The 27708-nt window shown below is 49.3% G+C and overlaps 3 protein-coding genes and 10 non-coding genes across 16 annotated transcripts in view; 2 read left to right on the forward strand and 11 right to left on the reverse strand.

Moving 5' to 3' along the window:
• LOC136114449 (E3 ubiquitin-protein ligase TRIM7) overlaps nt 1–11892 on the reverse strand; it is a 19532-nt gene extending 7640 nt beyond the window's left edge. The window contains exons 1-5 of one of the 2 annotated variants that reach the window (XM_071800983.1): nt 11754–11892; nt 9926–10659; nt 4349–4877; nt 1637–1732; nt 1–179 (exon numbers count right to left, since the gene is read on the reverse strand). The exon at nt 1–179 is cut by the window's left edge and continues 52 nt beyond it. In XM_071800983.1, the coding sequence (XP_071657084.1) occupies nt 1–179; nt 1637–1732; nt 4349–4765 (692 nt within the window). In that variant the 5' untranslated portion in view covers nt 4766–4877; nt 9926–10659; nt 11754–11892. Of the gene's footprint in view, nt 180–1636; nt 1733–4348; nt 4896–9925; nt 10660–11753 lie in introns of those variants that run through there. The other variant, XM_065859809.2, reaches the window with a different exon arrangement.
• TRNAK-CUU (transfer RNA lysine (anticodon CUU)) lies at nt 11517–11589 on the reverse strand. Its single transcript has one exon. It is a non-coding gene; the product is annotated as a tRNA-Lys (tRNA).
• LOC136114424 (uncharacterized) lies at nt 11750–25314 on the reverse strand. The gene is made up of 2 exons (XM_071800899.1): nt 25149–25314; nt 11750–12565 (listed from the first exon to the last, which is right to left on the reverse strand). The coding sequence occupies exon 2, from the start codon at nt 12497–12499 to the stop codon at nt 11750–11752; it is 750 nt and encodes a 249-aa protein (XP_071657000.1). The 5' UTR covers nt 12500–12565; nt 25149–25314.
• TRNAK-CUU (transfer RNA lysine (anticodon CUU)) lies at nt 13203–13275 on the reverse strand. The gene has a single exon. It is a non-coding gene; the product is annotated as a tRNA-Lys (tRNA).
• Nucleotides 13428–13499, reverse strand: TRNAE-CUC (transfer RNA glutamic acid (anticodon CUC)). Its single transcript has one exon. It is a non-coding gene; the product is annotated as a tRNA-Glu (tRNA).
• On the reverse strand, nt 14040–14112 carry TRNAV-CAC (transfer RNA valine (anticodon CAC)). The gene has a single exon. It is a non-coding gene; the product is annotated as a tRNA-Val (tRNA).
• TRNAV-CAC (transfer RNA valine (anticodon CAC)) lies at nt 14191–14263 on the reverse strand. The gene has a single exon. It is a non-coding gene; the product is annotated as a tRNA-Val (tRNA).
• TRNAV-AAC (transfer RNA valine (anticodon AAC)) lies at nt 14339–14411 on the reverse strand. The gene has a single exon. It is a non-coding gene; the product is annotated as a tRNA-Val (tRNA).
• Nucleotides 14544–14615, reverse strand: TRNAE-UUC (transfer RNA glutamic acid (anticodon UUC)). The gene has a single exon. It is a non-coding gene; the product is annotated as a tRNA-Glu (tRNA).
• On the forward strand, nt 14820–14891 carry TRNAE-UUC (transfer RNA glutamic acid (anticodon UUC)). Its single transcript has one exon. It is a non-coding gene; the product is annotated as a tRNA-Glu (tRNA).
• On the reverse strand, nt 15091–15163 carry TRNAV-CAC (transfer RNA valine (anticodon CAC)). The gene has a single exon. It is a non-coding gene; the product is annotated as a tRNA-Val (tRNA).
• Nucleotides 15479–15551, reverse strand: TRNAK-CUU (transfer RNA lysine (anticodon CUU)). The gene has a single exon. It is a non-coding gene; the product is annotated as a tRNA-Lys (tRNA).
• TRIM41 (tripartite motif containing 41) lies at nt 15650–26813 on the forward strand. 3 transcript variants are annotated; one of them, XM_065859779.2, is made up of 7 exons: nt 15650–15755; nt 17611–18341; nt 19179–19274; nt 20738–20968; nt 22990–23012; nt 23111–23238; nt 24784–26813. In XM_065859779.2, the coding sequence occupies exons 2-7, from the start codon at nt 17619–17621 to the stop codon at nt 25290–25292; spliced, it is 1710 nt and encodes a 569-aa protein (XP_065715851.2). In that variant the 5' UTR covers nt 15650–15755; nt 17611–17618; the 3' UTR covers nt 25293–26813. The 3 variants fall into 3 exon arrangements, with proteins under 3 accessions (XP_065715851.2, XP_071657071.1, XP_071657072.1); XM_071800970.1 differs by lacking the exon at nt 15650–15755 and adding an exon at nt 15783–16065; XM_071800971.1 differs by lacking the exons at nt 15650–15755; nt 20738–20968 and adding an exon at nt 15783–16065.
• Nucleotides 26814–27708: the final 895 nt, after the last annotated feature.

The following is a 27708-nucleotide window of genomic DNA, read 5'->3' on the forward strand; positions in this document are numbered from 1 at the left end:
AGCTTGTTGAGGAGCGTGATCTCCTTGGAGAGGTCGGTGATGTTCTCGTTCTGCCTGCGGCCCACGTTGGCCTCCATCTTGTCGAGCTGGCCCAACAGGAGGCGCTCCTGCTCCTGCAGGAACTGCCGCAGCTTCTCGAACTCCACCAGCAGCTTCTGCCGCTCGCTCTCGATGGTTTTCTGGGCACGAAACGGGGCGGAAGGGACAATTAACCCAGAGCTGTGGGTTTGAAACGACTGGCACCGGGATTTACGTGGGAATATAGGGGCAAGGACCCAGAGACGTCCGACTATGGATCCCTAATGTCAAACAGGCTCTTCTGGAATATATAGATACTGGTATAGATAGTGATAACTGTATAGATAGTGATAACTGTATAGATAGTGATAACTGTATAGATAGTGATAACTGTATAGATAATGATAACTGTATAGATAATGATACCTGGATTTACATGTTAATGTAGGGGGAAGGACCCTGAGACATCGGACTATGGATCCTTAATGTCAAACAGGCTCTTCTGGAATATATAGATACCTGTATATATCTGGATTTACATGTTAATGTAGGGGGAATGACCGAGAGACATCAGACTATGGATCCTTAATGTAAAACAGGCTCTTCTGGAATATATAGATACCTGTATATATCTGGATTTACATGTTAATGTAGGGGGAAGGACCTTGAGACATCGGATTATGGATCCTTAATGTAAAACAGGCTCTTCTGGAATATATAGATACCTGTATATATCTGGATTTACATGTTAATGTAGGGGGAAGGACCCTGAGATATTGGACTATGGATCCTTAATGTAAAACAGGCTCTTCTGGAATATATAGATACCGGTATATATCTGGATTTACATGTTAATGTAGGGGGAATGACCGAGAGACATCAGACTATGGATCCTTAATGTAAAACAGGCTCTTCTGGAATATATAGATACCTGTATATATCTGGATTTACATGTTAATGTAGGGGGAAGGACCTTGAGACATCGGATTATGGATCCTTAATGTAAAACAGGCTCTTCTGGAATATATAGATACCTGTATATATCTGGATTTACATGTTAATGTAGGGGGAAGGACCCTGAGATATTGGACTATGGATCCTTAATGTAAAACAGGCTCTTCTGGAATATATAGATACCTGTATATATCTGGATTTACATGTTAATGTAGGGGGAATGACCGAGAGACATCAGACTATGGATCCTTAATGTAAAACAGGCTCTTCTGGAATGTATAGATACCTGTATATATCTGTATTTACATGTTAATGTAGGGGGAAGGACCCAGAGACATCGGACTATGGATCCTTAACATATCCCTTCCTGGAATATATAGATACCTGTATATATCTCTATTTACAAGTTAATTTAGGGTAAGTGTAGCCAAAGCACCAGGAATCCATATTGATAAGGGGAAGGGTATTATATACATTGGGGTGCTCTGTAGACCCCAAAGTACCCACCCAATGGGAACAGGGCCTTGCAAATTCGTTATCAAATACACTTCACAAAGCCAGGCCTACACGTTTTGCTGGTCCTGCTATGGAATAAACCCCGGCGCTCGAGCCAAAACCCCCCGAAAACGCTGGTAAGGACCACAACGGCGTTTGCCCCACGCACCAGGAGCTCCTGCGTCTTCCTGTCGTCGTTCACCTTGAACTCCAGCAGCTCCTGCCGCTCCTTCTTCAGCGACTCCAGGCGGCACTGGATCTTCTCCTGGGGATAAAGGAACAAGGCGTCATTGGGATTGTTGCTCTGCTTTGCTTTCCTTCTTCTCTTTGCATTTGCACCCTTCCCTTTCCTTTGCGTTCGCTCCCTTTTCTTCTATTTGCTCCTTTTATGTTTTGCATTCGCACCCTCTGTTCCTTTCCCTTCCGTTTGCACCCCCTTTTTGCATTTGCACCCTTTTCTTCCCTTTGCATTCGTTCCCTTTTCCCTCCCCTTTGCATTCGCTCCCCCTTTTCCTTTTGCATTCGTTCCCCCTTTCCCTTCCCTTTGCATTCGCTCCCCTTTCCCTCCCCTTTTCCCTCCGCTCCCCCTTTTCCCTTTGCATTCGTTCCCTTTTCCCTCCCCTTTGCATTCACTCCCCCTTTTCCTTTTACATTCGCTCCCCCTTTCCCTCCTCTTTGCATTCACTCCCCTTTCCCTCCCCTCTGCATTCGCTCCCCTTTCCCTCCCCTTTGCATTCGCTCCCCCTTTCCCTCCCCTTTGCCTTCGCTCCCCCTTTTCCCTTTGCATTCGCTCCCCTTTCCCTCCCCTTTGCCTTCGCTCCCCCTTTTCCCTTTGCCTTCGCTCCCCTTTCCCTCCCCTTTCCCTCCGCTCCCCCTTTTCCCTTTGCATTCACTCCCCCTTTTCCCTCCCCTTTGCATTCGCTTCCCTTTCCCTCCCCTTTGCATTCGCTCCCCCTTTTCCTTTTACATTCGCTCCCCCTTTCCCTCCTCTTTGCATTCGCTTCCCTTTCCCTCCCCTTTGCATTCGCTCCCCCTTTTCCTTTTACATTCGCTCCCCTTTCCCTCCGCTCCCCCTTTTCCCTTTGCATTCACTCCCCCTTTTCCCTCCCCTTTGCATTCGCTTCCCTTTCCCTCCCCTTTGCATTCGCTCCCCCTTTTCCTTTTACATTCGCTCCCCCTTTCCCTCCTCTTTGCATTCGCTTCCCTTTCCCTCCCCTTTGCATTCGCTCCCCCTTTTCCTTTTACATTCGCTCCCCTTTCCCTCCCCTTTGCATTCGCTCCCCCTTTTCCCTTTGCCTTCGCTCCCCTTTCCCTCCCCTTTCCCTCCGCTCCCCCTTTTCCCTTTGCATTCACTCCCCCTTTTCCCTCCCCTTTGCATTCGCTTCCCTTTCCCTCCCCTTTGCCTTCGCTCCCCCTTTTCCTTTTACATTCGCTCCCCTTTCCCTCCCCTTTGCATTCGCTCCCCCTTTCCCTCCCCTTTGCATTCGCTCCCCCTTTTCCCTTTGCATTCGCTCCCCTTTCCCTCCCCTTTGCATTCACTCCCCCTTTTCCTTTTACATTCGCTCCCCTTTCCCTCCCCTTTGCATTTGCTCCCTTTTCCTTTCGCATTTCCCCCTTTAACTTTAGCATCCACTCCCTTTCCTTTCACCCTTTCCCTCCCATTTGCCCTTTGCAGCCGCTTAAACCCGACCCAGCAAAGCCGGGCTCAACCCTCCCCAGCAAACCCAGCTCAGCTCAACCACCCACAAACCCACATTCCCAACACTAAAGGAGCACAAAGAGGATTCCAGGCTTGGAAAAGGCTCAATTCCCACCATCTGTTCCCAGCCTAAAGTCCAGCCCAGCTTAAACCCAGCTCACATTCACCATTGGGCGCTCGCCCAGGCTTAAAATACACTCAGCCTTTCCCCTCATTGGGCTGAGCCCCTGCAGGTGGGGTTTGCAGAGCAGTGTTCAATTTAAATTCATTCCATTAATTAGGATTAATGACATTAATTAATCACCAGCTTTTTGCAGGGTGTAAAGCCGAGCTTAGCAAAGCTCAGGTGACATTAATTGATTAAATTAGCTAATCACACACTATCCCCAGCTGCAGACACGACCCCAAATCCTTAAATTTGGGGGTCTTGCCCATTTAGATGGGGGAGATTTGCAGGTAGGAACCATCAACCAGGTCTTTGCTGGGTGTAAAGCTGAGCTTAGCAAAGCTCAAGTTACCACTTGGGGGGGTTCAATGCCCACAAATACACAATGTGGGCAGGGAGAACATGCAGAAGGACGGACACGGACAGACAGACACCTTGTGCTCCTCGACCACCACACCTGAGATTTGGGGGGGTCTTGCCCATTTAGATGGGGGACGCTTCCAGGTAGGAACCATCAACCCAGCTCTTTGCAGGGCCTGAAGCTGAGCTTAATAAAGCTCAAGTTACATTAATTAATGAACTTAGCTAATCACACACTATCCCCAGCTGCAGACATGACCCCAAATCCTTAAATTTGGGGGTCTTGCCCATTTAGATGGGGGAGGTTTCCAGGTAGGAACCATCAACCCAGCTCTTGAAGGCCGAGCTTAGCAAGGCTCAAGTGGCCACTTGGGGGGGTTCAACGCCCACAAATACACAATGTGGGCAGGGAGAACACGCAGAAGGACGGACACGGACAGACAGACACCTTGTGCTCCTCGACCACCACAGCTGAGATTTGGGGGGGTCTTGCCCATTTAGATGGGGGACGCTTCCAGGTAGGAACCATCAACCCAGCTCTTGAAGGCCGAGCTTAGCAAGGCTCAAGTGGCCACTTGGGGGGGTTCAACGCCCACAAATACGCAACGCCGGGAGGGAAAGCAAGCGGAAGGACGGACAGACGGACAAACAGACACCTTGTACTCCTCGGCCGCCTCGTCCACGGGCACCACGGCGTGCGGGCGGTGGTCGCGGGACCGGTCGCACACCACGCAGATGCTCCTGCGGTCGTCCTTGCAGAACAGCTTGAGCGCCTCGCGGTGTTTGGGGCACAACCCCTCATCCTCAGCCCCTTTAGCCCCACGTAAGGCGAAGTGCCCGATGATCTCGGCCATATTGGCCAACTGCCTGTTGGGTCTAAAGCTTTGCTGTTGGAAAACCTCCCGGCATTGCGGGCAGGGGAAATCGGCCTCCAGGTCCTTCCAGCTCTTGGCGATGCACGAGCGGCAAAAGTTGTGGCCGCACTCGATGGACACGGGGTCTTTGAAGAATTCCAGGCACACGGAGCAAGTGGCTTCGTCCTGGAGGCTCCCCGGGAGGAAGACGGCGGCCATGGGCTCCGTGTTGCTCAAGGGCCGCGGAACATGAATGTTTGGCAACCGGCCCCGCGTGGGCGTTGCTGTTCCAGGAACCCAGGGCGCTCCGGCGGGCTCCGGTTTCCTGACGCTGCCAACGGGGAGGGAGGAAGAGGGGGGGGAACAAGGGAGGAATGGATCCCGGACCTTTGCTCCCAATCTCAGAACCCTTTGCTTTCGTTTTCACCACTTTTCGGTGCCAAAGTCGCAACCGTTTGGTCGGAACTTCGCGACTTTTAGGTCCCAACTTCACAACTTTTAGGTCCAAATCTATCAACCCTATTTTTGCTGGGATTTCCATGGAAATAACTGGGAAAATTAGGGAATGGGAAATAAGGAGAGGGAATAAATGAAGAAGAAACATCTCCTGGCCTTTTGGTCCCAATTTTACCACCTTTTGGTCCCAACTTCACAACCTTTTGGTCCCAACTTCACCACCTTCTGGTCCCAAACTCTTGGCCCTTTGTTCCCAACCTATTGGCCCCATTTTTGCTGGGATTTCCATGGAAATAACTGGGAAAATTAGGGAATGGGAAATAAGGAGAGGGAATAAATGAAGAAGAAACATCTCCTGGCCTTTTAGTTCCAATCTCATAACCTTTTGGTCCCAACTTCACAACCTTTTGGCCCCAACTTCACCACCATTTCCTTCCCAATCTCTTGGCCCTTTGTTCCCAACCTATCGGCCCCATTTTTGCTGGGATTTCCATGGAAATAACTGGGAAAATTAGGGAATGGGAAATAAGGAGAGGGAATAAATGAAGAAGAAACATCTCCTGGCCTTTTGGTCCCAATTTTACCACCTTTTGGTCCCAACTTCACAACCTTTTGGTCCCAACCTCACCACCATTTCCTTCCCAATCTCTTGGCCCTTTGTTCCCAACCTATCGACCCCATTTTTGCTGGGATTTCCATGGAAATAACTGGGAAAATTAGGGAATGGGAAATAAGGAGAGGGAATAAATGAAGAAGAAATATCTCCTGGCCTTTTAGTTCCAATCTCATAACCTTTTGGTCCCAACTTCACAACCTTTTGGTCCCAACTTCACCACCTTCTGGTCCCAATCTCTTGGCCCTTTGTTCCCAACCTATCGGCCCCATTTTTGCTGTGATTTCCATGGAAATAACTGGGAAAATTAGGGAATGGGAAATAAGGAGAGGGAATAAATGAAGAAGAAACATCTCCTGGCCTTTTGGTCCCAATCTCACAACCTTTTGGTCCCAACTTCACAACCTTTTGGTCCCAACTTCACCACCTTCTGGTCCCAATCTCTTGGCCCTTTGTTCCCAACCTATCGGCCCCATTTTTGCTGTGATTTCCATGGAAATAACTGGGAAAATTAGGGAATGGGAAATAAGGAGAGGGAATAAATGAAGAAGAAACATCTCCTGGCCTTTTGGTCCCAATCTCACAACCTTTTGGTCCCAACCTCACCACCATTTCCTTCCCAATCTCTTGGCCCTTTGTTCCCAACCTATCGACCCCATTTTTGCTGGGATTTCCATGGAAATAACTGGGAAAATTAGGGAATGGGAAATAAGGAGAGGGAATAAATGAAGAAGAAATATCTCCTGGCCTTTTAGTTCCAATCTCATAACCTTTTGGTCCCAACTTCACAACCTTTTGGACCCAACTTCACCACCTTCTGGTCCCAATCTCTTGGCCCTTTGTTCCCAACCTATCGGCCCCATTTTTGCTGTGATTTCCATGGAAATAACTGGGAAAATTAGGGAATGGGAAATAAGGAGAGGGAATAAATGAAGAAGAAACATCTCCTGGCCTTTTGGTCCCAATTTCACGACCTTTTGGTCCCAACCTCACCACCATTTCCTTCCCAATCTCTTGGCCCTTTGTTCCCAACCTATCGACCCCATTTTTGCTGGGATTTCCATGGAAATAACCCAGAAAATTAGGGAATGGGAAATAAGGAGAGGGAATAAATGAAGAAGAAACATCTCCTGGCCTTTTGGTCCCAATTTTACCACCTTTTGGTCCCAACTTCACAACCTTTTGGTCCCAACTTCACCACCTTCTGGTCCCAATCTCTTGGCCCTTTGTTCCCAACCTATCGACCCCATTTTTGCTGGGATTTCCAGGGAAATAACCCAGAAAATTAGGGAATAGGAAATAAGGAGAGGGAATAAATGAAGAAGAAACATCTCCTGGCCTTTTGGTCCCAATCTCACAACCTTTTGGTCCCAACTTCACAACCATTTCCTTCCCAATCTCTTGGCCCTTTGTTCCCAACCTATCGGCCCCATTTTTGCTGGGATTTCCATGGAAATAACTGGGAAAATTAGGGAATGGGAAATAAGGAGAGGGAATAAATGAAGAAGAAACATCTCCTGGCCTTTTGGTCCCAATTTTACCACCTTTTGGTCCCAACTTCACAACCTTTTGGTCCCAACTTCACAACCTTCTGGTCCCAACCTCACCACCTTTTGCTTAGGGACACCTGTATATATTCAGATAGATGCTCATATATAGGATACATAGAAATAAATATAGAAATAAATATAGAAATAAATATAGAAATAAATACCCTGCCATCCACCCGAGTCACTAATTCCACCTTATTTATTCCTATGGGTCAAACCAAGCACCGCTACTTAGATTTCATTTCCCTTTCCAAGCCCAGAATTACTTATAAACCGAGCTGTTAAAGCTCATTTCTCGTCCTAAATGAGCAAATCGGGGTTAAATCCACCTGTAGTACGAGTCAGGAACCCTTTGCAAACACCACCAGTAATTGTGCTAATTAATCTTGCTCGTTTTGCTAATTAAACTCATCCTGTGGTTCCCAGGGCAATGAGGCAGAATTTGGCCGTCTCATTGCTCTGTTGGTTGAGCCAGGACTAAATATAAGGCTGAGTACTAAATATAAGACGGAGCTCATTTCACCCTCATTCCTCACCCCATTGAACTTGGTTGAGCTCCAGGTCCCAACTCGGGCCTTGGAAACATTGAGAATATTCGGGAGGTTTTGGGTTAAATGGGGACGAGGATTCACATTTAATATCATTAATGTGTAATAGTTCCTATCGTTAATATTTACTACAGTTAATATTTAATAGGGTGGTTGATATCATTAATATTGACTATAATCAGTATTTAATATGGTGGTTAATATCATTGATATTGACTATAATCGATATATAATAGTTCATATCATTAATATTGACTATAATCAGTATTTAATAGGGTGGTTATTATCATTGATATTGACTATAATCGATATATAATAGTTCATATCGTTAATATTGACTATAATCAGTATTTAATAGGGTGGTTATTATCATTGATATTGACTATAATCGATATATAATAGTTCATATCATTAATATTGACTATAATCGATATATAATATGATAGCTCATATCATTAATATTGACTATAATCGATATATAATAGTTCATATCATTAATATTGACTATAATTGATATATAATATGATAGCTCATATCATTAATATTGACTATAATTGATATATAATAGTTCATATCATTAATATTGACTATAATCGATATATAATATGATAGCTCATATCATTAATATTGACTATAATCGATATATAATAGTTCATATCATTAATATTGACTATAATTGATATATAATATGATAGCTCATATCATTAATATTGACTATAATCGATATATAATAGTTCATATCATTAATATTGACTATACTTGATCTATAATAGCTCATATCATTAATATTGACTATAATTGATATATAATATGATAGCTCATATCATTGATATTGACTATAATCGATATATAATAGTTCATATCATTAATATTGACTATAATTGATATGTAATATGATAGCTCATATCATTAATATTGACTATAATTGATATATAATATAGTAGTTCATATCATTAATATTGACTATAATTGATATTTAATATGCTGGTTAATATCATTAACATTTACTATCATTAACATTGAAGTTAATATTTAATATAGTTGATATTTAACATAATATTTAGTATAGTTGATACTTAACATCATTAATATTTAATATGGTGGTTAATATCATTGATATTGACTCTAATCAATATTTAATATGGTGGTTAATATCATTAACACTATCATTAATATTCAAGCTAATATTTAATATAGTGGATACTTAATATTTAGTACAGTTGATACCTAACATCATGTTAATATCATTAATATTTACTATAATTAATATTTAATACAATAGTTAATATAATTAACATTGATTACCATTAATATTCAAGGTAATAGTTAATATAGGTGATATTTACCATAATATTCAGTATAGTTGATACTTAACATAATGTTTAGCGTAATACTCACTATAACTAACATTTAATGACATTACTATTCCATATAATGTTTAATAGAATTGATATTTAACATCATTAATGTTTAGTATAATATTTAATACCATTAATATACAAGAAAATTGCTACTTAATATGTAATGTAACTGATATAGAATACAGTTGATATTTAAGCTGGGTTTATCCCACCTCTCCCATCCAAACCAGGCTTAAAACCAGCGATGGTCTCATTATTTATTGGGGGGGGGTCAAATTACCACCAGCAGCCAAATGTGGAGCCTGATTAATCTCGTCCTAACGAGCACTTGAGAACAGCTCAACCCCTTCCACCCATCAACGCCGCTTTAATCACCCCCATCCACACCTCCACGTTGGGACCTTTAATTAAGGGGCGACCCAAGCCAAAAGGGACGAACCCCAGATTCATTAAATTAGCCAAATTAGCAAAATAATTATCCATTATACTCATTTCTATGGGTATAATCCACTATGAGCAGAGCTGCCGAAATAGCGAAGAACCCGATAAACGCAACGAATTGGGGGGAAAAACCAGATTTAGGGGTAAAAAACCCCCTCGCCGTACCTGTAGGAAATGGAAATCCTGCCGATTCGCCCCAAATTCTGCGCGGGGGGCAGTTGGGGACCCAAGCGAGCGGGCAGGGGGTCCCAACGGGACCGGAGGGGACGTCCCAGTGCGTTGTGATGAAGGAAGCGCGACCTGGACGCTTCTGACATCTCGGTGGTTTCTTCAGCTCCTGGTCCTTCCCCGGCCCCCTCGGTCACCCCATTTGTCCCCTCCTGTCACCCTCCCCACCCCGGATCACTTACGGTTCCTTATGTGGGCGTCTTCTTCTTCTTCCCTCCTCCTCCTCCTCGGCTCTGCTCGCCCGCCCGGTGCCAAAGGGTTTTTCTCAGCACCAGGATCACGTTCCCAACACCTCCCTCCACCTGTCCCCAAACCCAGACGTTGTCCCCAAACCCAGACGCTGTCCCCAAGGTCCCCGTAATCATTTAACCCTCCCCAGTGCCTCGTCCCTCCTTTGGGTTCCACCTCATCTGGGAAGCTAAGCAGGGTCGGACCCGGTCAGCACTTGGATGGGAGACCAGTGGGGTCCAGAGAGGTTCCTACTCTGCCCTTAAATAAAGGGTTTAGTTCAGATACTATCAGAATATACTTGGGGAACTCATATATACGTATGTATATATATATATGTACATAGTAAATGCAACCCCAGCACCCTGAGAACGCCCCATCTCATGTGATCTGGGAAGCTAAGCAGGGTCGGCCCCGGTCAGCGCTTGGATGGGAGACCAGCTGGGAACAGAGAGGTTCTCCTGCCCCTCTGCTTAAATAAAGGGTTTAGTTCAGATACTATCAGGGTATATTTGGGGAACTCACATGTGTATATATATATATATATGTATATGGTATATGCAGCCATACCCCCCTGAGAATGCCCCATCTCACCTGATCTGGGAAGCTAAGCAGGGTCGGCCCCGGTCAGCACTTGGATGGGAGACCAGCTGGGTCCAGAGAGGTTCTCCTGTCCCTCTGTTCTGCCCTTGAATAAAGGGTTTAGTTCAGATACTATCAGGATAGACTTGAGGAACTTATATATATATGTATAGAATATATGCAGCCACACCCCCCTGAGAACCCCCTATCTCACCTGATCTGGGAAGCTAAGCAGGGTCGGCCCCGGTCAGCACTTGGATGGGAGACCAACCATGGAGATGCTGGAAGGAGTGGAGCATCCCCCATGTGAGGGAAGGGAAGGGAAGGGAAGGGAAGGGAAGGGAAGGGAAGGGAAGGGAAGGGAAGGGAAGGGAAGGGAAGGGAAGGGAAGGGAAGGGAAGGGAAGGGAAGGGAAGGGAAGGGAAGGGAAGGGAAGGGAAGGGAAGGAAAGGGAAGGGAAGGGAAGGGAAGGGAAGGGAAGGGAAGGGAAGGGAAGGGAAGGAAAGGAAAGGAAAGGAAAGGAAAGGAAAGGAAAGGAAAGGAAAGGAAAGGAAAGGAAAGGAAAGGAAAGGAAAGGAAAGGAAAGGAAAGGAAAGGAAAGGAAAGGAAAGGAAAGGAAAGGAAAGGAGAACAAAACGAAAACCCAACACACACACACAAAAGACCCCCAAACCAAACCCACAACACCCCCAAAACCACAGCCAAAAACCCCCCTGTACAGATATTTCTGGTGTCCCTTTTGCCGTAAAACTAGAGAAAATTGAACCGCGTTATTAAACCTTAAAACACTGAAATCAGTCAATTCCACCTTTCCACTCTATTAATTTTAATTTGTGCATCTCCCAAGCGAATAAAATGACCTTATGAGCGAAAAAACCCCATATTTATTGGTTTAAGATGCTTTAGAAACAGCAGAGAAACAGGCAAGTTTGGGCTAATAAAGGGAAAAACAAAGCATTGAAGCGCCCAACGTGGGGCTCGAACCCACGACCCTGAGATTAAGAGTCTCATGCTCTACCGACTGAGCTAGCCGGGCTGCTAAAAACCCAATTTCCGCTCTTTTTTTAGCTTCTGGTTTAGCAAAACGCCCAATTTTGGGTATAAAATCGTGATAAACGGAAGGTTTGAGAAAATGGTGCAAAAACGTGGAGTGAAGGCATCAAAAAGGTGAAAAATTACCCCAAAAAAGGGGTTTCTTACCCGGTTCCGCAGCCCCGAGGTTGGAGAGTCCACGCGTCTCTTTGTCCCTTTGTGTCTGGGTTGATCCAGGAGCTGAACGGCCTCGGATCGATTGTTGGGTGGGACGTTGTTGGGTTGGATGTTGGGTTGAACGTTGTTGGGTTGGACGTTGTTGGGTTGGACGTTGATGGGTTGGACGTTGTTGGGTTGGACCTTGATGGGTTGGACCTTGATGGGTTGGATGTTGGGTTGGACGTTGATGGGTTGGACGTTGATGGGTTGGATATTGTTGGGTTGGATGTTGGGTTGGACGTTGTTGGGTTGGATGTTGGGTTGGATGTTGGGTTGGACATTGTTGGGTTGGATGTTGGGTTGGACATTGTTGGGTTGGATGTTGGGTTGGACATTGTTGGGTTGGATGTTGGGTTGGATGTTGTTGGGTTGGATGTTGGGTTGGATGTTGGGTTGGACATTGTTGGGTTGAACGTTGTTGGGCTGGATGGTGGGTTGGACATTGTTGGGTTGAACGTTGTTGGGTTGGACGTTGTTGGGTTGGACGTTGTTGGGTTGGACGTTGTTGGGTTGGACCTTGAGTTGGGCGTTGTTGGGTTGAACGTTGGGTTGGACATTGTTGGGTTGGTCGTTGAGTTCGTCATTGTTGGGTTGGCCGTTGAGTTCGTCATTGTTGGGTTGGCCGTTGTGTTCGTCGGTGTTGGCTTGAACGTTGGGTTGGCCGTTGTTGGGTTGGTTGTTGTTGGGTTGGCCATTGTTGGGTTGGGTTGGACGTCGTTGGGTTGGACGTCGTTGAGTGGAAACAATGGTCCCACTCCCAGCTGCGCAAACACAGAGCCGGGATCTACAATCATTAATTAAACGGCTAATTACCACCTCTCTGGACCTTTAATCCCCCTTTTTTGCCGAAAAAATCACCCCGTGGCTCCCGGCGTTGGAGTCAACCCAACATTGACCCTGAAGGAAAGACCCAAAGAGGCGGATTTGATGGATTTAACGCAGTTTTGTAGACTTGACACGACAAGAATTAAATGTTGAGCATCTCGATGATTCTGTAATTCTATAATTCAATATATGAGGTTAAATATAAAGAAATAGGTTGGTTGGGGTTTTTTTGGTCCTGTATGAACTGGAAAATGTGGATTTACTGGGGTTTTTCAGGTTTTTTGGTCCAGTAGTAACGTTCCACATTTCACCTGGGGTTGCATATAATGATAATAGCGATAATAGCGATAATAGCGATAATAGCGATAATAGCGATAATAGCGATAATAGCGATAATAGCGATAATAGCGATAATAGCGATAATAGCGATAATAGCGATAATTATTCCAATCTGGGGAGGTTTGCACGGCTCGAAAACAGCATAAAGCAACAATAAAGATAAAAGGGGAAAAATAAAGCAGCCTCATCTCCAAACAGCCCCCAAAAATTTCGGTAGTATCGACAATAAGCGACCGCCCAGCGTGGGGCTCGAACCCACGACCCTGAGATTAAGAGTCTCATGCTCTACCGACTGAGCTAGCCGGGCTCTGATAGAAAATGAACGGTGCCGTCGCTATTGAACGATATTTTTTCAACATTAAAAGTAAAATTTAAAATTGAAATAATTTTAAATTAATTTGACGTATTTTCAAATTTAAATTTAAACTAAATTAAATTGGAAATATGTAAAATGAATCCTTCCCTGACCGGGAATCGAACCCGGGCCGCGGCGGTGAGAGCGCCGAATCCTGACCACTAGACCACCAGGGAGTGCTGAATTCCCGCCTTTTTCCCCCAAATCTACCGCCGGAAATGAGGACTCAAAACATTTAGGAGGATTTGTGAGGTGAATTAACGCAAAACGCGTAGGGGGAAGGGGGAAAATATGTATTTTTGAAGCAGAATCGTCTATTTGGGGTAAAATACCCCAAGCTGAGCCACAAGAAGACGGAAAAATACAGCAAACTGAACCAAAGAGTCAAGAAATATCTAAAATACTTAATTAATACTTAAATAAAAGGAACAGCAGCGTTCCGGCAACAAAACCACCGTGCAGCGGGATAAAAATCCCGTTTATTTTGGGGGTAGAACCCCAATTTTGGATAATTCGCAACTGTTCGGCACCTGAGCGGGAAAATCCACAATCAGGGCACCGAAAATAGGGGAAATTAAGCTTAAATAGAGCCCATGGGCTGGTGGGGGTTGCTAAGGTTAATTAGGGCTGTCGTTAGTGTTAATTAAGGCTGTCGTTAATGTTAATTAGCGCCCTCAGCTAGGTGGAGAATTGGGGTAAAGAACCGTAAAATGAGGTGTTTCTGCCTGGTTTCGAACCAGGGACCTTTCGCGTGTGAGGCGAACGTGATAACCACTACACTACAGAAACCTGGACAAGCGCCTCCCGGGGCGGATTTTGGGACAAATTCTCGAAAATAGAAGTAAAAGAAATTAATTTAAAAGTCACTGTTTCTGCCCGGTTTCGAACCGGGGACCTTTCGCGTGTGAGGCGAACGTGATAACCACTACACTACAGAAACGGGGTGAGGATCGCACTTTGCACCGTGTGTAGAATAAACCCTAAAACCACCCCAAAAAGGGCGCGAAAATTTAACTGTTTCTGCCCGGTCTCGAACCGGGGACCTTTCGCGTGTTAGGCGAACGTGATAACCACTACACTACAGAAACGCGCTGCTTTGCGCTCAAAATTCCGCCCAAATTTCGCCAAATATCTTTTTTTTTTTGGCGCGATCTACGCATCGAAAAGCAAAAAATCACAACTTTTAAAGAATTTGGTATATTTTTTATATATATCGAACTTTCCCTGACCGGGAATCGAACCCGGGCCACGGCGGTGAAAGCGCCGGATCCTGACCACTAGACCACCAGGGAGAGCTGGTTTGGGGTAAAACGCAGATTTTTAAGTCTTTCTTAAGTATTTTTTTTCTCTTTTAAATAATGGTTTGAATTTATTTTGCTATTTTTTGAGTTAATTCCGCGGCCGGAGCAAAGCGGCTCCTGTGGGGTGTGAAAGACGAGAATTTGATGGCGCGAATAATCGATGAAAACGGTAAAATTGAGGTTCAAATAAAGGCGTCCCTGGTGGTCTAGTGGTCAGGATTCGGCGCTTTCACCGCCGCAGCCCGGGTTCGATTCCCGGTCAGGGAAGACAACTCCAATTATTTTATCCTAAAAATTAAACTGAATTTCGAAATTCCCTCCCATCATTACGGATATTTCTCTTGAAATTCCAAATCTTCCACTTTTTTTTTGCCGTAAATACCTATTTTTTTGCAACCGCAAGTTCAGAGGAATATTGATCCGCGAAATGTAGTAAAAAGGAAGAAAAATGGAAAATAATCGAAGCTGTTTCTGCCCGGTTTCGAACCGGGGACCTTTCGCGTGTGAGGCGAACGTGATAACCACTACACTACAGAAACGCACGCGGAACCCTCTGGCGTCAAATGGGTATTTTTGGGGTCAAACGGGGAATTTTGGGGTCAAACGGGGATTTTGAGACATCAAACGGGGATATTTGGGCGTCAAATGGGACATTTTAGGTGTCAAATGGGGTTTTTTGGGGCGTCGGATGGGGATTTTGGGGCATCAAACGGAGCAGTTTGGGGTTTCAAACGGAGAGGGTTTTGGGGTCAAATGTGGCGTTTTGGGGCGGGAGAAAGGATCCGGTGGAGCGATGAAAAATACTCGAGGCATTTTAGGGCGAAAAAATTAAAAAGAAAGCAAAAAAACGAAGTCGCCCAACGTGGGGCTCGAACCCACGACCCTGAGATTAAGAGTCTCATGCTCTACCGACTGAGCTAGCCGGGCACTGTGTGACACGCCCGCCCGCGCCGCAATTCCCGCCGCCGCCGGCCACGCCCCCTCCCGCCGAGGCCACGCCCCCTCCCCGTCAGACCCCGCCCGTCCAGCGGGCCTCAGACCTCCCAGAGCAACGAGGCGGCGGTGTAGACAAGCCCGCTGGCGGGCGGAGGCCACGGAGGTGTCGCCGCTTCGCACCGCGGGGACAACGCGGTGCGGGTTCCTCGGGGACAACGCGGCGCCGGTTGTTGCGGCAACGGGAGCGGCGGGGGTGCGGGTGGGAAAACGCCTCCCGGATCCCGCACGCCCGGTTGCCTAGCGACGCGCCGCCGCTTCCGGTCAGGTGGTGGTAAAAAGGGCGGATCTGCCGCTAGCGGGACCGGAAGGCGGAAGTGTTGGGGTGTTTGCCGGAGGTTTGGGGAGCCCTCCCGGGATCATAGAGCGGCGGCGGGGGAAGCGGGAGGAGCGGGACAGAGCGTCTCCCCCCGGCTGTGGCCTAGTGGGGGTTAAGCCCGGCTCAGCGGTGAGGCCTAAAGCCGGGGGGGCGCGCAAAGCCCGGCCCAGGGGGGAGCGGGGCCGGCGGGTGCGGGGGAGCCGGGCCGGGATAGGCCCGGGTTAGCGGGGGGAGGGGAGGAGGGAAAGGAGGAGAAAAAGGGGAAAAAAGAGGAGGAGGAAAGGGGGCAAAAGGGGAAAAGAAGGGGGGGGAAGAGGGAAAAGGGGGAAGAAAAAGAGGAGGGAAAGCAAGGAAGAATAAGGGAAGAAAAGGGGAAAAAGGGAGGAAGAAAAGGGGGGAAGAGAAGGAAAAGGGGGGGAAGGGGAAGAGAAAGGGAAGAAGAAGGGGGGAAGGAAAAGGAAGGGGAAAGAGGGGGAAAGGAGGGATACGAAGAGGGAAAAGGAAGGGGGAAAAGTGGGGTAAAAAGGGACAAGGGAAGGAAAAAGAGGGAGGAAAAAAGAGGGGGGAAGGGACAGAAAAGGGGGGAAGGGGGAAAAAAGGAAGATGTGGGGGGAAAAGGGAGGGAAAAAGGGAAGAAAAGGTGGGGGGACAAGGGAAGGGAAGAGAAGAAAACGGGAGGAAGAAAGAGGGAGGAAGAAGGGAGGAAAAAGGGGGAGGAAGAAGGGAGGAAAAAGGGGGGGGAAGGGGGAGGAAAAAGGAGGGGGAAGGGGGAGGAAAAAGGAGGGGGAAGGGGGAGGAAAAAGGGGGGGGAAGGGGGAGGAAAAAGGGGGAGGAAAAAGGGGGGGGAAGGGGGAGGAAAAAGGGGGGGGAAGGGGGAGGAAAAAGGGGGAGAAAAAGGGGGGGGAGGGGGGGAAAAAGGGGGGGGAAGGGGGGGAAAAAGGGGGGGGAAGGGGGGGAAAAAGGGGGGGAAGGGGGGGGAAAAAGGGGGGGGAAGGGGGGGAAAGGGGGGGAAAAAGGGGGGGGAAGGGGGAGGAAAAAGGGGGGGGAAGGGGAGGAAAAAGGGGGGGGAAGGGGGGAGGAAAAAGGGGGGGAAGGGGGGAGGAAAAAGGGGGGGAAGGGGGGAGGAAAAAGGGGGGAAGAGAGGGGGGAAGGGGGAGGAAAAGGGATGATAAGGGGGAAAAGAGGAGAGGAAAGAGGTGAGGAAAGGGGGGAAGGGGGAGGAAGAAGGGGGGGAAAGAGGGAGGAAGAAGGGGGGGAAAGAGGGAGGAAGAAGGGGGGGAAAGAGGGAGGAAGAAGGGGGGGAAAGAGGGAGGAAGAAGGGGGGGAAAGAGGGAGGAAGAAGGGGGGGAAAGAGGGAGGAAGAAGGGGGGGAAAGAGGGAGGAAGAAGGGGGGGAAAGAGGGAGGAAGAAGGGGGGGAAGGGGGAGGAAGAAGGGGGGGAAGGGGGAGGAAGAAGGGGGGGAAGGGGGAGGAAAAGGGATGATAAGGGGGAAAAGAAGAGAGGAAAGAGGTGAGGAAAGGGGGGAGAGAGGGAGGGGAGGAAAAAGGGGGAAAGAGGGAGGAAAAGACGGGGAAGGGAGGAAAGAGTGAGGAAAAAAGACGAAATGGAGGGAGGAAAAGAGAGGAAAGAAGGGTGGAAAAGAGCGACCCCCCCGAACCGCGTGTTTGGGGGCAGGCGCGGGCATGGCGGCGGCGGCGGGCGCGGCGCGGGCGGACGCGGTGCAGACGCTGCGCGAGGAGGCCATCTGCGCCATCTGCCTCGACTACTTCGCCGACCCCGTCTCCATCGGCTGCGGCCACAACTTCTGCCGCCGCTGCATCGCGCGGCTCTGGGACAACGGCGCCGCCGAGGCCGCGACGGCGGGCGGAGAGTTGGAGGAGGAAGAGGAGGAGGAGGAGGAAGAGGAAGAGGATGAAATGTGGAGCGAGGAGGAGGAGGAAACCACGGAGCTTTGGGATGAGGAGGAAGAGGAGGACGAGGAAACTTGGGACAACGCGCCGGATGATGCGTATTACAATTACGATGAGGATGTGATGGAGGAGGACGTGGAAGAGGAGGAAGAGGAGGAGGAGGAGGAGGAGGAAGAGGAAGAAGCGCCCCCACCGCAAACTCCCCCGCGCCGCTCGCCCCCCTTCACCTGCCCCCAATGCCGCAAAACCTTCTACCAGCGGAATTTTCGGCCTAATTTACAATTGGCCAATATGGTGCAAATCATCCGGCAGCTGCACCCCCAGCGGCCCGGGGGGGGACAGGGGGGACCCCCCGAGCTGTGCCAGAGGCACCAGGAGCCGCTGAAGCTCTTCTGCGAGGTGGACGAGGAGGCCATTTGTGTGGTGTGCAGGGAGTCGCGGGCGCACCGGGCGCACAGCGTGCTGCCCCTCGAGGAGGTGGTCACCGAGTACAGGGTGAGGGGCTTGGGGGTCAAAATGGGGTTTTTGGGGGTCACATGGGGGTTTTGAGGGGTCAAACGGGGGTTTTGGGGTGATCTGTGTGGTGTGCAGGGAGTTGTGGGCACCGGGTGCGCAGCTGCTGCCCCTCGAGGAGGTGGGCACTGAGTACAGGGTGAGGGTTTGGGGGTCACGTGGGGTTTTTGGGGGTCACGTGGGGGTTTTGGGGGGTCAAACGGGGGTTTTGGGGTGATCTGTGTGGTGTTCAGGGAGTTGTGGGCACCGGGTGCGCAGCTGCTGCCCCTCGAGGAGGTGGGCACTGAGTACAGGGTGAGGGGTTTTGGGGGTCACATGGGGGTTTTTGGGGGTCACATGGGGGTTTTGGGGGGCCAAATGGGGGTTTTGGGGTGATCTGTGTGGTGTGCAGGGAGTTGTGGGCACCGGGTGTGCAGCTGCTGCCCCTCGAGGAGGTGGGCACCGAGTACAGGGTGAGGGTTTGGGGGGTCACACTGGGGTTTTTGGCCCATAACGAGGACAAAAGTGGCGAAATCAGGCTGGAAATCCTGGTTTTTTGCACATCGGTTCTAGTTAAGCCGGGTCTAACTTTAAGCCGGGTCTAACTTTAAGCCGGGTCTAACTTTAAGCCGGGTCTAACTTTAAGCCGGGTCTAACTTTAAGCCGGGTCTAACTTTAAACCAAGCTTAAAAGCTGATCACCATCCTGGGGGATTTTTGGGGGGATTTTTTGGCATTTTTAGCTAAATAATACACAGAAAGGCTCTAAACCAGGTGATATTCCCAGGATTAGGCAGAAAAATGAGGGAATTGGGTCTTTTAACGTATTTTCTCTCCCCAGAACAAGCTCCAGCGGCACCTGGAGCCGCTCAAGCAGAAACTGGACGCGGTTGTGAAGCAAAAATCCCACGAGGAGGCGAAAATCACGGAGCTGAGGGTGAGAAGGAGCCAGATCCCTTCATTTCCCCTTTTCCTGCTTTTTCCACCCCAAAATCCTGAGGATTTTCAGCATTTTCTTGCAAGCATGAGGGCTGGAAATTCATTTTTCTGCCATAATTTGGGCTGGAAATTCATTTTCCTGTTAAATTAGAGCTTAATGAAGCTGATTTAGGTGTAAATATGGTGTGGGTAGACATCCCATCCCCACCCCCTGTTCTCAGCCCCTTTTTCCCCAATTTCCCCCCGTTTTCCCCCATTTCTGCAGCAGCGGGTGCAGCTGGAGCTGCACTTGGAGCTCAAGGCCCTGCAGCAGCTCATTAATTAATTTTCCTGTTAAATTAGAGCTTAAGGACGCAGGTTTGGGGGCTTAAGAACTCAAGGACCCCCTGGGGCAGGTTCTGGGTGCAATCTGGGCTAATTTCCCTCCAATTTTGGGTCATTTTCCCCCCATTTCTCCCCATTTCCCCAGCAGCAGATGCTGCAGGAACTGGTCCAAGTTTTGGGTGCAATCTGGGCTCATTTTCCCGCAATTTCCCCCCCATTTCTCCCCATTTCTGCAGGAGCAGATGCAGCTGGAGCTGCAGGCGGATCTGGGGCAGGGTCTGGGTGCAATCTGGGCTCATTTTCCCCCAATTTTGGGTCATTTTCCCCCCCGTTTGTCCCCATTTCCGCAGGAGCAGATGCAGCTGGAGCTGCAGGAGCTGCAGGCGGAGCTGGGGCAGCTTTTGGGTGCAATCTGGGCTCATTTTCCCCCAATTTTGGGTCATTTTCCCCCCCGTTTGTCCCATTTCCGCAGGAGCAGATGCAGCTGGAGCTGCAGGAGCTGCAGGCGGAGCTGGGGCAGCTTTTGGGTGCAATCTGGGCTCATTTTCCCCCAATTTTGGGTCATTTTTCCCCCCGTTTGTCCCCATTTCCGCAGGAGCAGATGCAGCTGGAGCTGCAGGAGCTGCAGGTGGAGCTGGGGCAGGGTCTGGGTGCAATCTGGGCTCATTTTCCCCCAATTTTGGGTCATTTTCCCCCATTTCCGCAGGAGCAGATGCAGCTGGAGCTGCAGGCGGAGCTGGGGCAGCTTTTGGGTGCAATCTGGGCTCATTTTCCCCCAATTTTGGGTCATTTTCCCCCCCGTTTGTCCCCATTTCCACAGGAGCAGATGCAGCTGGAGCTGCAGGAGCTGCAGGCGGAGCTGGGGCAGCTTTTGGGTGCAATCTGGGCTCATTTTCCCCCAATTTCCCCCCCATTTCCCCAGCAGCAGATGCAGCTGGAGCTGCAGGCAGAGCTGGAGCAGGGTCTGGGTGCAATCTGGGCTCATTTTCCCCCAATTTTGGGTCATTTTCCCCCCATTTCCGCAGGAGCAGATGCAGCTGGAGCTGAAGGAGCTGCAGGTGGAACTGGGGCAGCTTTTGGGTGCAATCTGGGCTCATTTTCCCCCAATTTCAGCTCATTTTCCCCCCATTTCCGCAGGAGCAGATGCAGCTGGAGCTGCAGGAGCTGCAGGCGGAGCTGGAGGCGCTGCAGCGGTTCCTGCTGGGGGAGCAGGTGCAGCAGCTGCAGCAGCTGGAGTCGCGCTTCCAGGGGCTGCTGGCGCGGCAGGGCCGCAACGTGGCGGCGCTGGAGACGCAGCGCGCGGCGCTGGAGCGGCTCATCGCGCAGGCGCAGGACAGCGCGCGCCACGACGGGCTGCAGCTCATCAAGGTGCCCCCGGGGACATCGGGGACGAATCTGGGGGAAAACGGCCAAATTTGGGGCGGATGGCAGCCAGAATTGGGGCGGATTCTGTCCCAACTCTGGGTGGATCGCGTCTTGATTTGGGGGCAAATTGTGTCCAAATTATGGGGCAGATTGCACCCAGATTTGGGGCGGATTCTGTCCTGACTTTGGGTGGATCGCGTCTTGATTTGGGGGCAAATTGTGTCCCGATTATGGGGCAAATTGTGTCCCAATTATGGGGCAGATTGTGGCCAGATTTGGGGCGGATTCTGTCCCGACTTTGGGTGGATCGCGTCTTGATTTGGGGGCAAATTGTGTCCCAATTATGGGGCAAATTGTGTCCCAAATTTGGGGCAGATTGCATCCAGATTTGGGGCGGATTCTGTCCTGACTTTGGGTGGATCACATCTTGATTATGGGGCAAATTGTGTCCCGATTATGGGGCAAATTGTGTCCCGATTATGGGGCAAATTGTGTCCCAATTATGGGGCAAATTGTGTCCCAAATTTGGGGCAGATTGCGGCCAGATTTGGGGCGGATTCTGTCCCAACTCTGAGTGGATCGCGTCTTGATTTGGGGGCAAATTGTGTCCCAATTATGGGGCAAATTGTGTCCCAAATTTGGGGCAGATTGCATCCAGAATTGGGGCGGATTCTGTCCCAACTCTGGGTGGATCGCGTCTTGATTTGGGGGCAAATTGTGTCCCGATTATGGGGCAAATTGTGTCCCAATTATGGGGCAGATTGCACCCAGATTTGGGGCGGATTCTGTCCCAACTCTGGGTGGATCGCGTCTTGATTTGGGGCAAATTGTGTCCCAAATTTGGGGCAGATTGCGGCCAGATTTGGGGCGGATTCTGTCCCAACTCTGGGTGGATCGCGTCTTGATTTGGGGGCAAATTGTGTCCCAATTATGGGGCAAATTGTGTCCCAATTATGGGGCAAATTGTGTCCCAAATTTGGGGCAGATTGCAGCCAGATTTGGGGCGGATTCTGTCCTGACTTTGGGTGGATCACGTCCCGATTATGGGGCAAATTGTGTCCCGATTATGGGGCAAATTGTGTCCCAAATTTGGGGCAGATTGCACCCAGATTTGGGGCGGATTCTGTCCCGACTTTGGGTGGATCGCGTCTTGATTTGGGGGCAAATTGTGTCCCAATTATGGGGCAAATTGTGTTCCCAATTATGGGGCGAATTGCGTCCAGATTTGGGGGGGATTCTGTCCTGACGTTGGGCGGATCACGTCTTGATTTTGGGCAAATTGTGTCCCAATTATGGGGCGAATTGCGTCCAGATTTGGGGCGGATTCTGTCCTGACTTTGGGTGGATCGCGTCTTGATTTTGGGCAAATTGTGTCCAAATTATGGGCAGATATTGTCCTGAATTTGGGGCAGATTGTGTCCCAATTTGGGGCAAATTGTGTTCAAATTTGAGACGGATCGTGTTGCGATTATGGGCAAGTTCTGTCCAAATTTGGGGCGAGTTCTGTCCAATTATGGGCAAATCGTGTCCTAAATTTGGGGCAAATCGTGTCCTAAATTTGGGGCAAATCGTGTCCCAGTTTTGGGGCGCGTTCTGCCCAATTATGGGTGGATCGTGTCCCAAATTTGGGGCGGATCGTGTCCCGATTTGGGGCGAATTGCATCCCAAATTTGGGGCGTGTTCTGTCCAATTATGGGTGGATACTGTCCTAAGTTTGGGGCAGATATTGTCCCAATTTGGGGCAAATCGTGTCCCGATTTTGGGGTGAGTTCTGTCCAAGCTTTAGGTGAATCAGGTTCACATTTTGCGGCGGATTTTGTCCCCATTATTTCATCCAAATTTTGGCATTGGGAAGCGGGAAAAACCCCACCCAAGGCTCCCGATCCCCCATTCACCCCCTCAAAACTCTCCCACAATTTCCACACTTCCAAATTCTCCAACATTTTGGGTGCGAAAACATCAAATTCAGCCTCAATCCACTAATTCCTCTTTTCCCCCTTTTCTCCCCGTTTCTCCGTATCCAGGACATCAAAGGCACCTTCATCAGGTCAGTGATGTTCTCGCTCTAACAAGCTTTTCCGGGGGGGGGGGGGGGGACAAAACTAAGCCAAATTCCCAATTTTCTTCGGAATTTCTTGATTTCAGATGTGAAAACATCAAATTCCAGGAGCCCGAGATGGTGCCCGTGGACGTGGGCAAGAAATACGGGAACTGCTTCCTCCAGGACGTGGTGATGAGGAAGATGGAGAAGGTGTTCAGCAAAGTCCCCAAGGGTGAGCCACCAAAACGGGGGGAATTCGGAGCCTTTTGGGGTTCGAAATGGGAAGGATTTGGGGTTCGAAATGGGAAGGATTTGGGGTTCGAAATGGGAAGGATTTGGGGGTTGAAACTCAAACTCAAAGGGTTTGGGGTTTGAAACTCAAAGGGCTTAAAACTAAAAGGATTTGGGGCTTAAAACCAAAACTAAAAGGATTTGGGGCTTAAAACCAAAACTAAAAGGATTTGGGGGTTAAAACCAAAACTAAAAGGATTTGGGGCTTAAGACTCAAAGGGCTTAAGACCAAGAGGGTTTGGGGCTTAAGACCAAGAGGGTTTGGGGCTTAAGACCAAAACCAAAAGGATTTGGGGCTTAAGACTCAAAGAGTTTTTGGTAGAAATGGGTGTGGGGCTTAAAACTCAAAGGGCTTAAGACCAAGAGGATTTGGGGGTTAAGACTTGGGGTTTAAAGGACTTTGGGGTTTAAAATGCAAAATTTTGGGTTTAAAAGGATTTGGACCTTAAGACTCAAATTATTTTGGGTTTAGAAGGATTTGGGGTCTAAGACTTGAAGTATTTGGGGTTTTAAAGGATTTGGGGTTTAAACCTCGCAGGATTTGGGGTTTAAAACTGGAAGGATTTGGGGTTTAAAGGAATTTGGGGTTTAAACCTTGAAGGATTCGTGGTTTAAAACTCGAAGCATTTGGGGTTTAAAGGATTTGGGGTTTAAAACTGGCAGGATTTGGGGTTCAAAGGCCTTTGTGGTTTAAAACTCGAAGGATTTGGGGTTTAAACCTTGCAGTGTTTGGGGTTTAAAGGCCTTTGGGGTTTAAAACTCGAAGGATTCGGGGTTTAAACCTCACCGTGTTTGGGGTTTAAAGGCCTTTGGGGTTTAAAACTCGAAGGATTTGGGGTTTAAACCTCACCGTGTTTGGGGTTTAAAGGCCTTTGGGGTTTAAAACTCGAAGGATTCGGGGTTTAAACCTCGCAGGGTGTGGGTTCAAAGGCCTTTGGGGTTTAAGACTTGAAGGATTTGTGGTTTAAGACTCGAAGGATTTGGGGTTTAAAGGCCCTTGGGGTCTAAGACTGGAAGGATTTGGGGTCTAAGACTGGAAGGATTGGGGTTTAAAGGCCCTTGGGGTCTAAGACTGGAAGGATTTGGGGTCTAAGACTGGAAGGATTGGGGTTTAAAGGCCCTTGGGGTCTAAGACTGGAAGGATTTGGGGTCTAAGACTGGAAGGATTGGGGTTTAAAGGCCCTTGGGGTCTAAGACTGGAAGGATTTGGGGTCTAAGACTGGAAGGATTTGGGGTTTAAAGGCCCTTGGGGTCTAAGACTGGAAGGATTTGGGGTCTAAGACTGGAAGGATTTGGGGTTTAAAGGCCTTTGGGGTCTAACACTCGCAGGACTCAGGGTTTAAAACGTGAGGCATTCGGGGTCTAAAGGCCTTTGGGGCTGACGACGGGGAGGCCTCGCGGTTTAAACCTCGCGGGCTGTGGGTTCGAGGGCTGTGGGCCCGCCCCCCCAGGCCGGTCCTAAGGGTCCTCCCGGCCCCGCCCGCAGCGGAGGTGACGCTGGACCCCGCGAGCGCGCACCCGCGCCTGGCGCTGTCCCTGGACCGGCGCGGGCTCAAGCTGGCCGAGCGGCGCCCGGACGGCGCCGACCCCGCCGCCAAGCGCTCCGACGGCGACTTCAGCGTGCTGGGCCTGCCCGGCTTCACCGGCGGCCGCCACTACTGGGAGGTGGAGATAGCGGGGCGGCGCGGCTGGGCCGTGGGGGCGGCGGCGAGGCGGCGCGACAGGGCCCGGCCGCACAGCAACCGCGAGGTGTGGTGCGTGGGCACCAACGGGAGGCGCTACCAGGCGTGCGGGGGGGCGGAGCAGACGCCGCTGGCCCCCGGGGAGCGGCCGCGGAGGTTCCGGGTCTACCTGGACTACGAGAGGGGCCAGCTGGGCTTCTACAACGCGGACACCATGGGCCACATCCACACCTTCCGCGCCGCCTTCCGCGAGCGCGTCTGCCCCTTCTTCCGCGTGCTGGGCCGGGGCACGCGCATCCGCATCTGCGCCTGACGGGCGAGCCGCGGCCACGCCCCTCGCCCCGCCTCTCCTCGCTGGACACGCCCCGCTCCTCGTTCCCCCCGCCCTTTCCTGCGTCCCTTTCCCCTTTTCCCGCCCTTTTCTGCGTCCCGTTTTCCCGCCCTTTTTTTGCACCCCTTTCTTTCCTTTTTCCCGCCCTTTTTTGCACCCCTTTCCTCCCTTCTTCCCGCCCTTTTCTGCGTCCCTTTCCCCCCTTTTTCCCGCCCTTTTTTTTGCATCCCTTTCTTTCCTTTTTCCCACCCTTTTTTGCACCCCTTTCCTCCCTTCTTCCCCCCTTTTCTGTGCCCTTTCCTCCCTCTTTCCTGCCCTATTTCCCCCAAATTCCCGTCCCTTTTCCACCTTTTTTTGGCGCCACTTTCCTCCCTTGGTTTCCACCTTTTTTGTGCCCCTTTCCCCACCCTTTTTTGCACCCCTTTCCTCTCTTTTTCCCCTTTTCCCCCCAAATTCCCATCCCTTTTCCGCCTTTTTTGCGCCACTTTCCTCCCTTGTTTCCACCTTTTTTTTGCGCCCTTTTCCACCCAAATTTTGCCCAATCTGAGCCCTTTTCTGTGCCTCTTTCCACTTGTTTGCCCGTATTTTCCACCCCTTTCCTCCCTTTTTTCCAGCCCTTTTCTGCACCCCTTTCCATTCTTTTTCCCCCCATTCCCACCCTTTTTTTGGCCCTTTTTCCTCACCTTTTTCTCCTCTTTTTCCTCCCAATTTCCTCCCTGTTTTCCCCCCCTTTTTTAGGCTCTTTCCCGCCCTTTTCTGCACCCTCATTTGCTCTTTTTCCTCCCCATTTTCTCCCCCAGTTTCCCCCCATTTAAGGAAAATTGTGCCCCTTTCCTCCCCATTTTCCTCTTCCTTCCTCCCCTTTTCCTTTTCCTCCCGGGCTCCCGCACTTCCCAACACTCCTTTTCCCCCCCCGTTTTGGCTCCTTTGCCGCACTTTTTACCTCAAAAACACCCAAAATTCCGCTTCAGAACCCGCTTTTTACCCCCAAACCCGCACTCGCCTCCATTTCCCCGCTCTTCGCCGCGTTTTTGGGGAGGAAAAGCCCTTTTTGGCCATTTCCGGGCACTTTACGGAGCTCTCACCAGTGGAATATTTATGATTTTTTCGCCCTTTTTGCCCCATTTCCTCGGATTTTGGTCAAATTTCCACCTGATCCCACTGGAGAGGCTCCGGTCGCGTTTTATTTCTGCTGGTGGTGGATTTAGCGCTGTAATTTTATTGTATTTTACTGTATTTTACGTTATTTGTTGCTGTTGGCGTTACAGAGCTACTTCAACTTATTTTTGGCTAAAATAAGAATTAAAGGGAGATTTAGTTTTATGAGATGTTGAGAAATAATAAAGATTAAAGTTGTAAAACCCTGAGGTTTGGTTGGGTTTTTTTTGCGCGATTCTGCCTTAATTACAGCCCAAAATGAGGCGTTTTGCTGGTTAAATGGGCTTTAAACCTCGTTAAGCTTGGCTTAATTACCCCTAATTAGACCCCAGGGGTTGGGGGGGGGATAAAAAGTGGGAAAGCTGTGGAAAATGCACCCAAAAAAAGGCCCGAAATCTGTGGAAAATGGACCCAAAAAGAGGCCGAAATCGGTGGAAAATGGACCCAAAAAAGGTGGAAATTGGTGGAAAATAAACCTAAAATTGGTCAAAAACTGGAAAATGGACCAAAAAGAGGCCGAAATCTGTGGAAAATGGACCCAAAAAGAGGCCGAAATCAGTGGAAAATGGACCCAAAAAGAGGCCGAAATCAGTGGAAAATGGACCCAAAAAGAGGCCGAAATCGGTGGAAAATGGACCCAAAAAAGGTGGAAATCGGTGGAAAATAAACCTAAAATTGGTCAAAATCTGTGGAAAATGGACCAAAAAGAGACCGAAATCTGTGGAAAATGGACCCAAAAAGAGGCCGAAATCTGTGGAAAATGGACCAAAAAGAGACCGAAATCTGTGGAAAATGGACCCAAAAAGAGGCCAAAATCGGTGGAAAACGGACCCAAAAAAGGTGGAAATTGGTGGAAAATAAACCTAAAATTGGTCAAAATCTGTGGAAAATGGATCAAAAAGAGACCGAAATCGGTGGAAAATGGACCCAAAAAGAGGCCGAAATCGGTGGAAAATGGACCCAAAAAGAGGCCAAAATCGGTGGAAAACGGACCCAAAAAAGGTGGAAATTGGTGGAAAATAAACCTAAAATTGGTCAAAATCTGTGGAAAATGGACCAAAAAGAGACCGAAATCGGTGGAAAATGGACCCAAAAAGAAGCCGAAATAGGTGAAAAATAGGTGGTTTTGCCCAAATTTGGGCCGTTTCACACCAAAACCTTCCCTCTGAAAATCCCTGCTGTGCGACAAGCCCCAAAAACCTCAGTTTTGTCCCCAAATTCCATCCCACCACGAAACTGC

The sequence above is a fragment of the Patagioenas fasciata genome, chromosome 34, assembly GCF_037038585.1.
Source record: "Patagioenas fasciata isolate bPatFas1 chromosome 34, bPatFas1.hap1, whole genome shotgun sequence".
NCBI classification, from domain to species: domain Eukaryota; kingdom Metazoa; phylum Chordata; class Aves; order Columbiformes; family Columbidae; genus Patagioenas; species Patagioenas fasciata.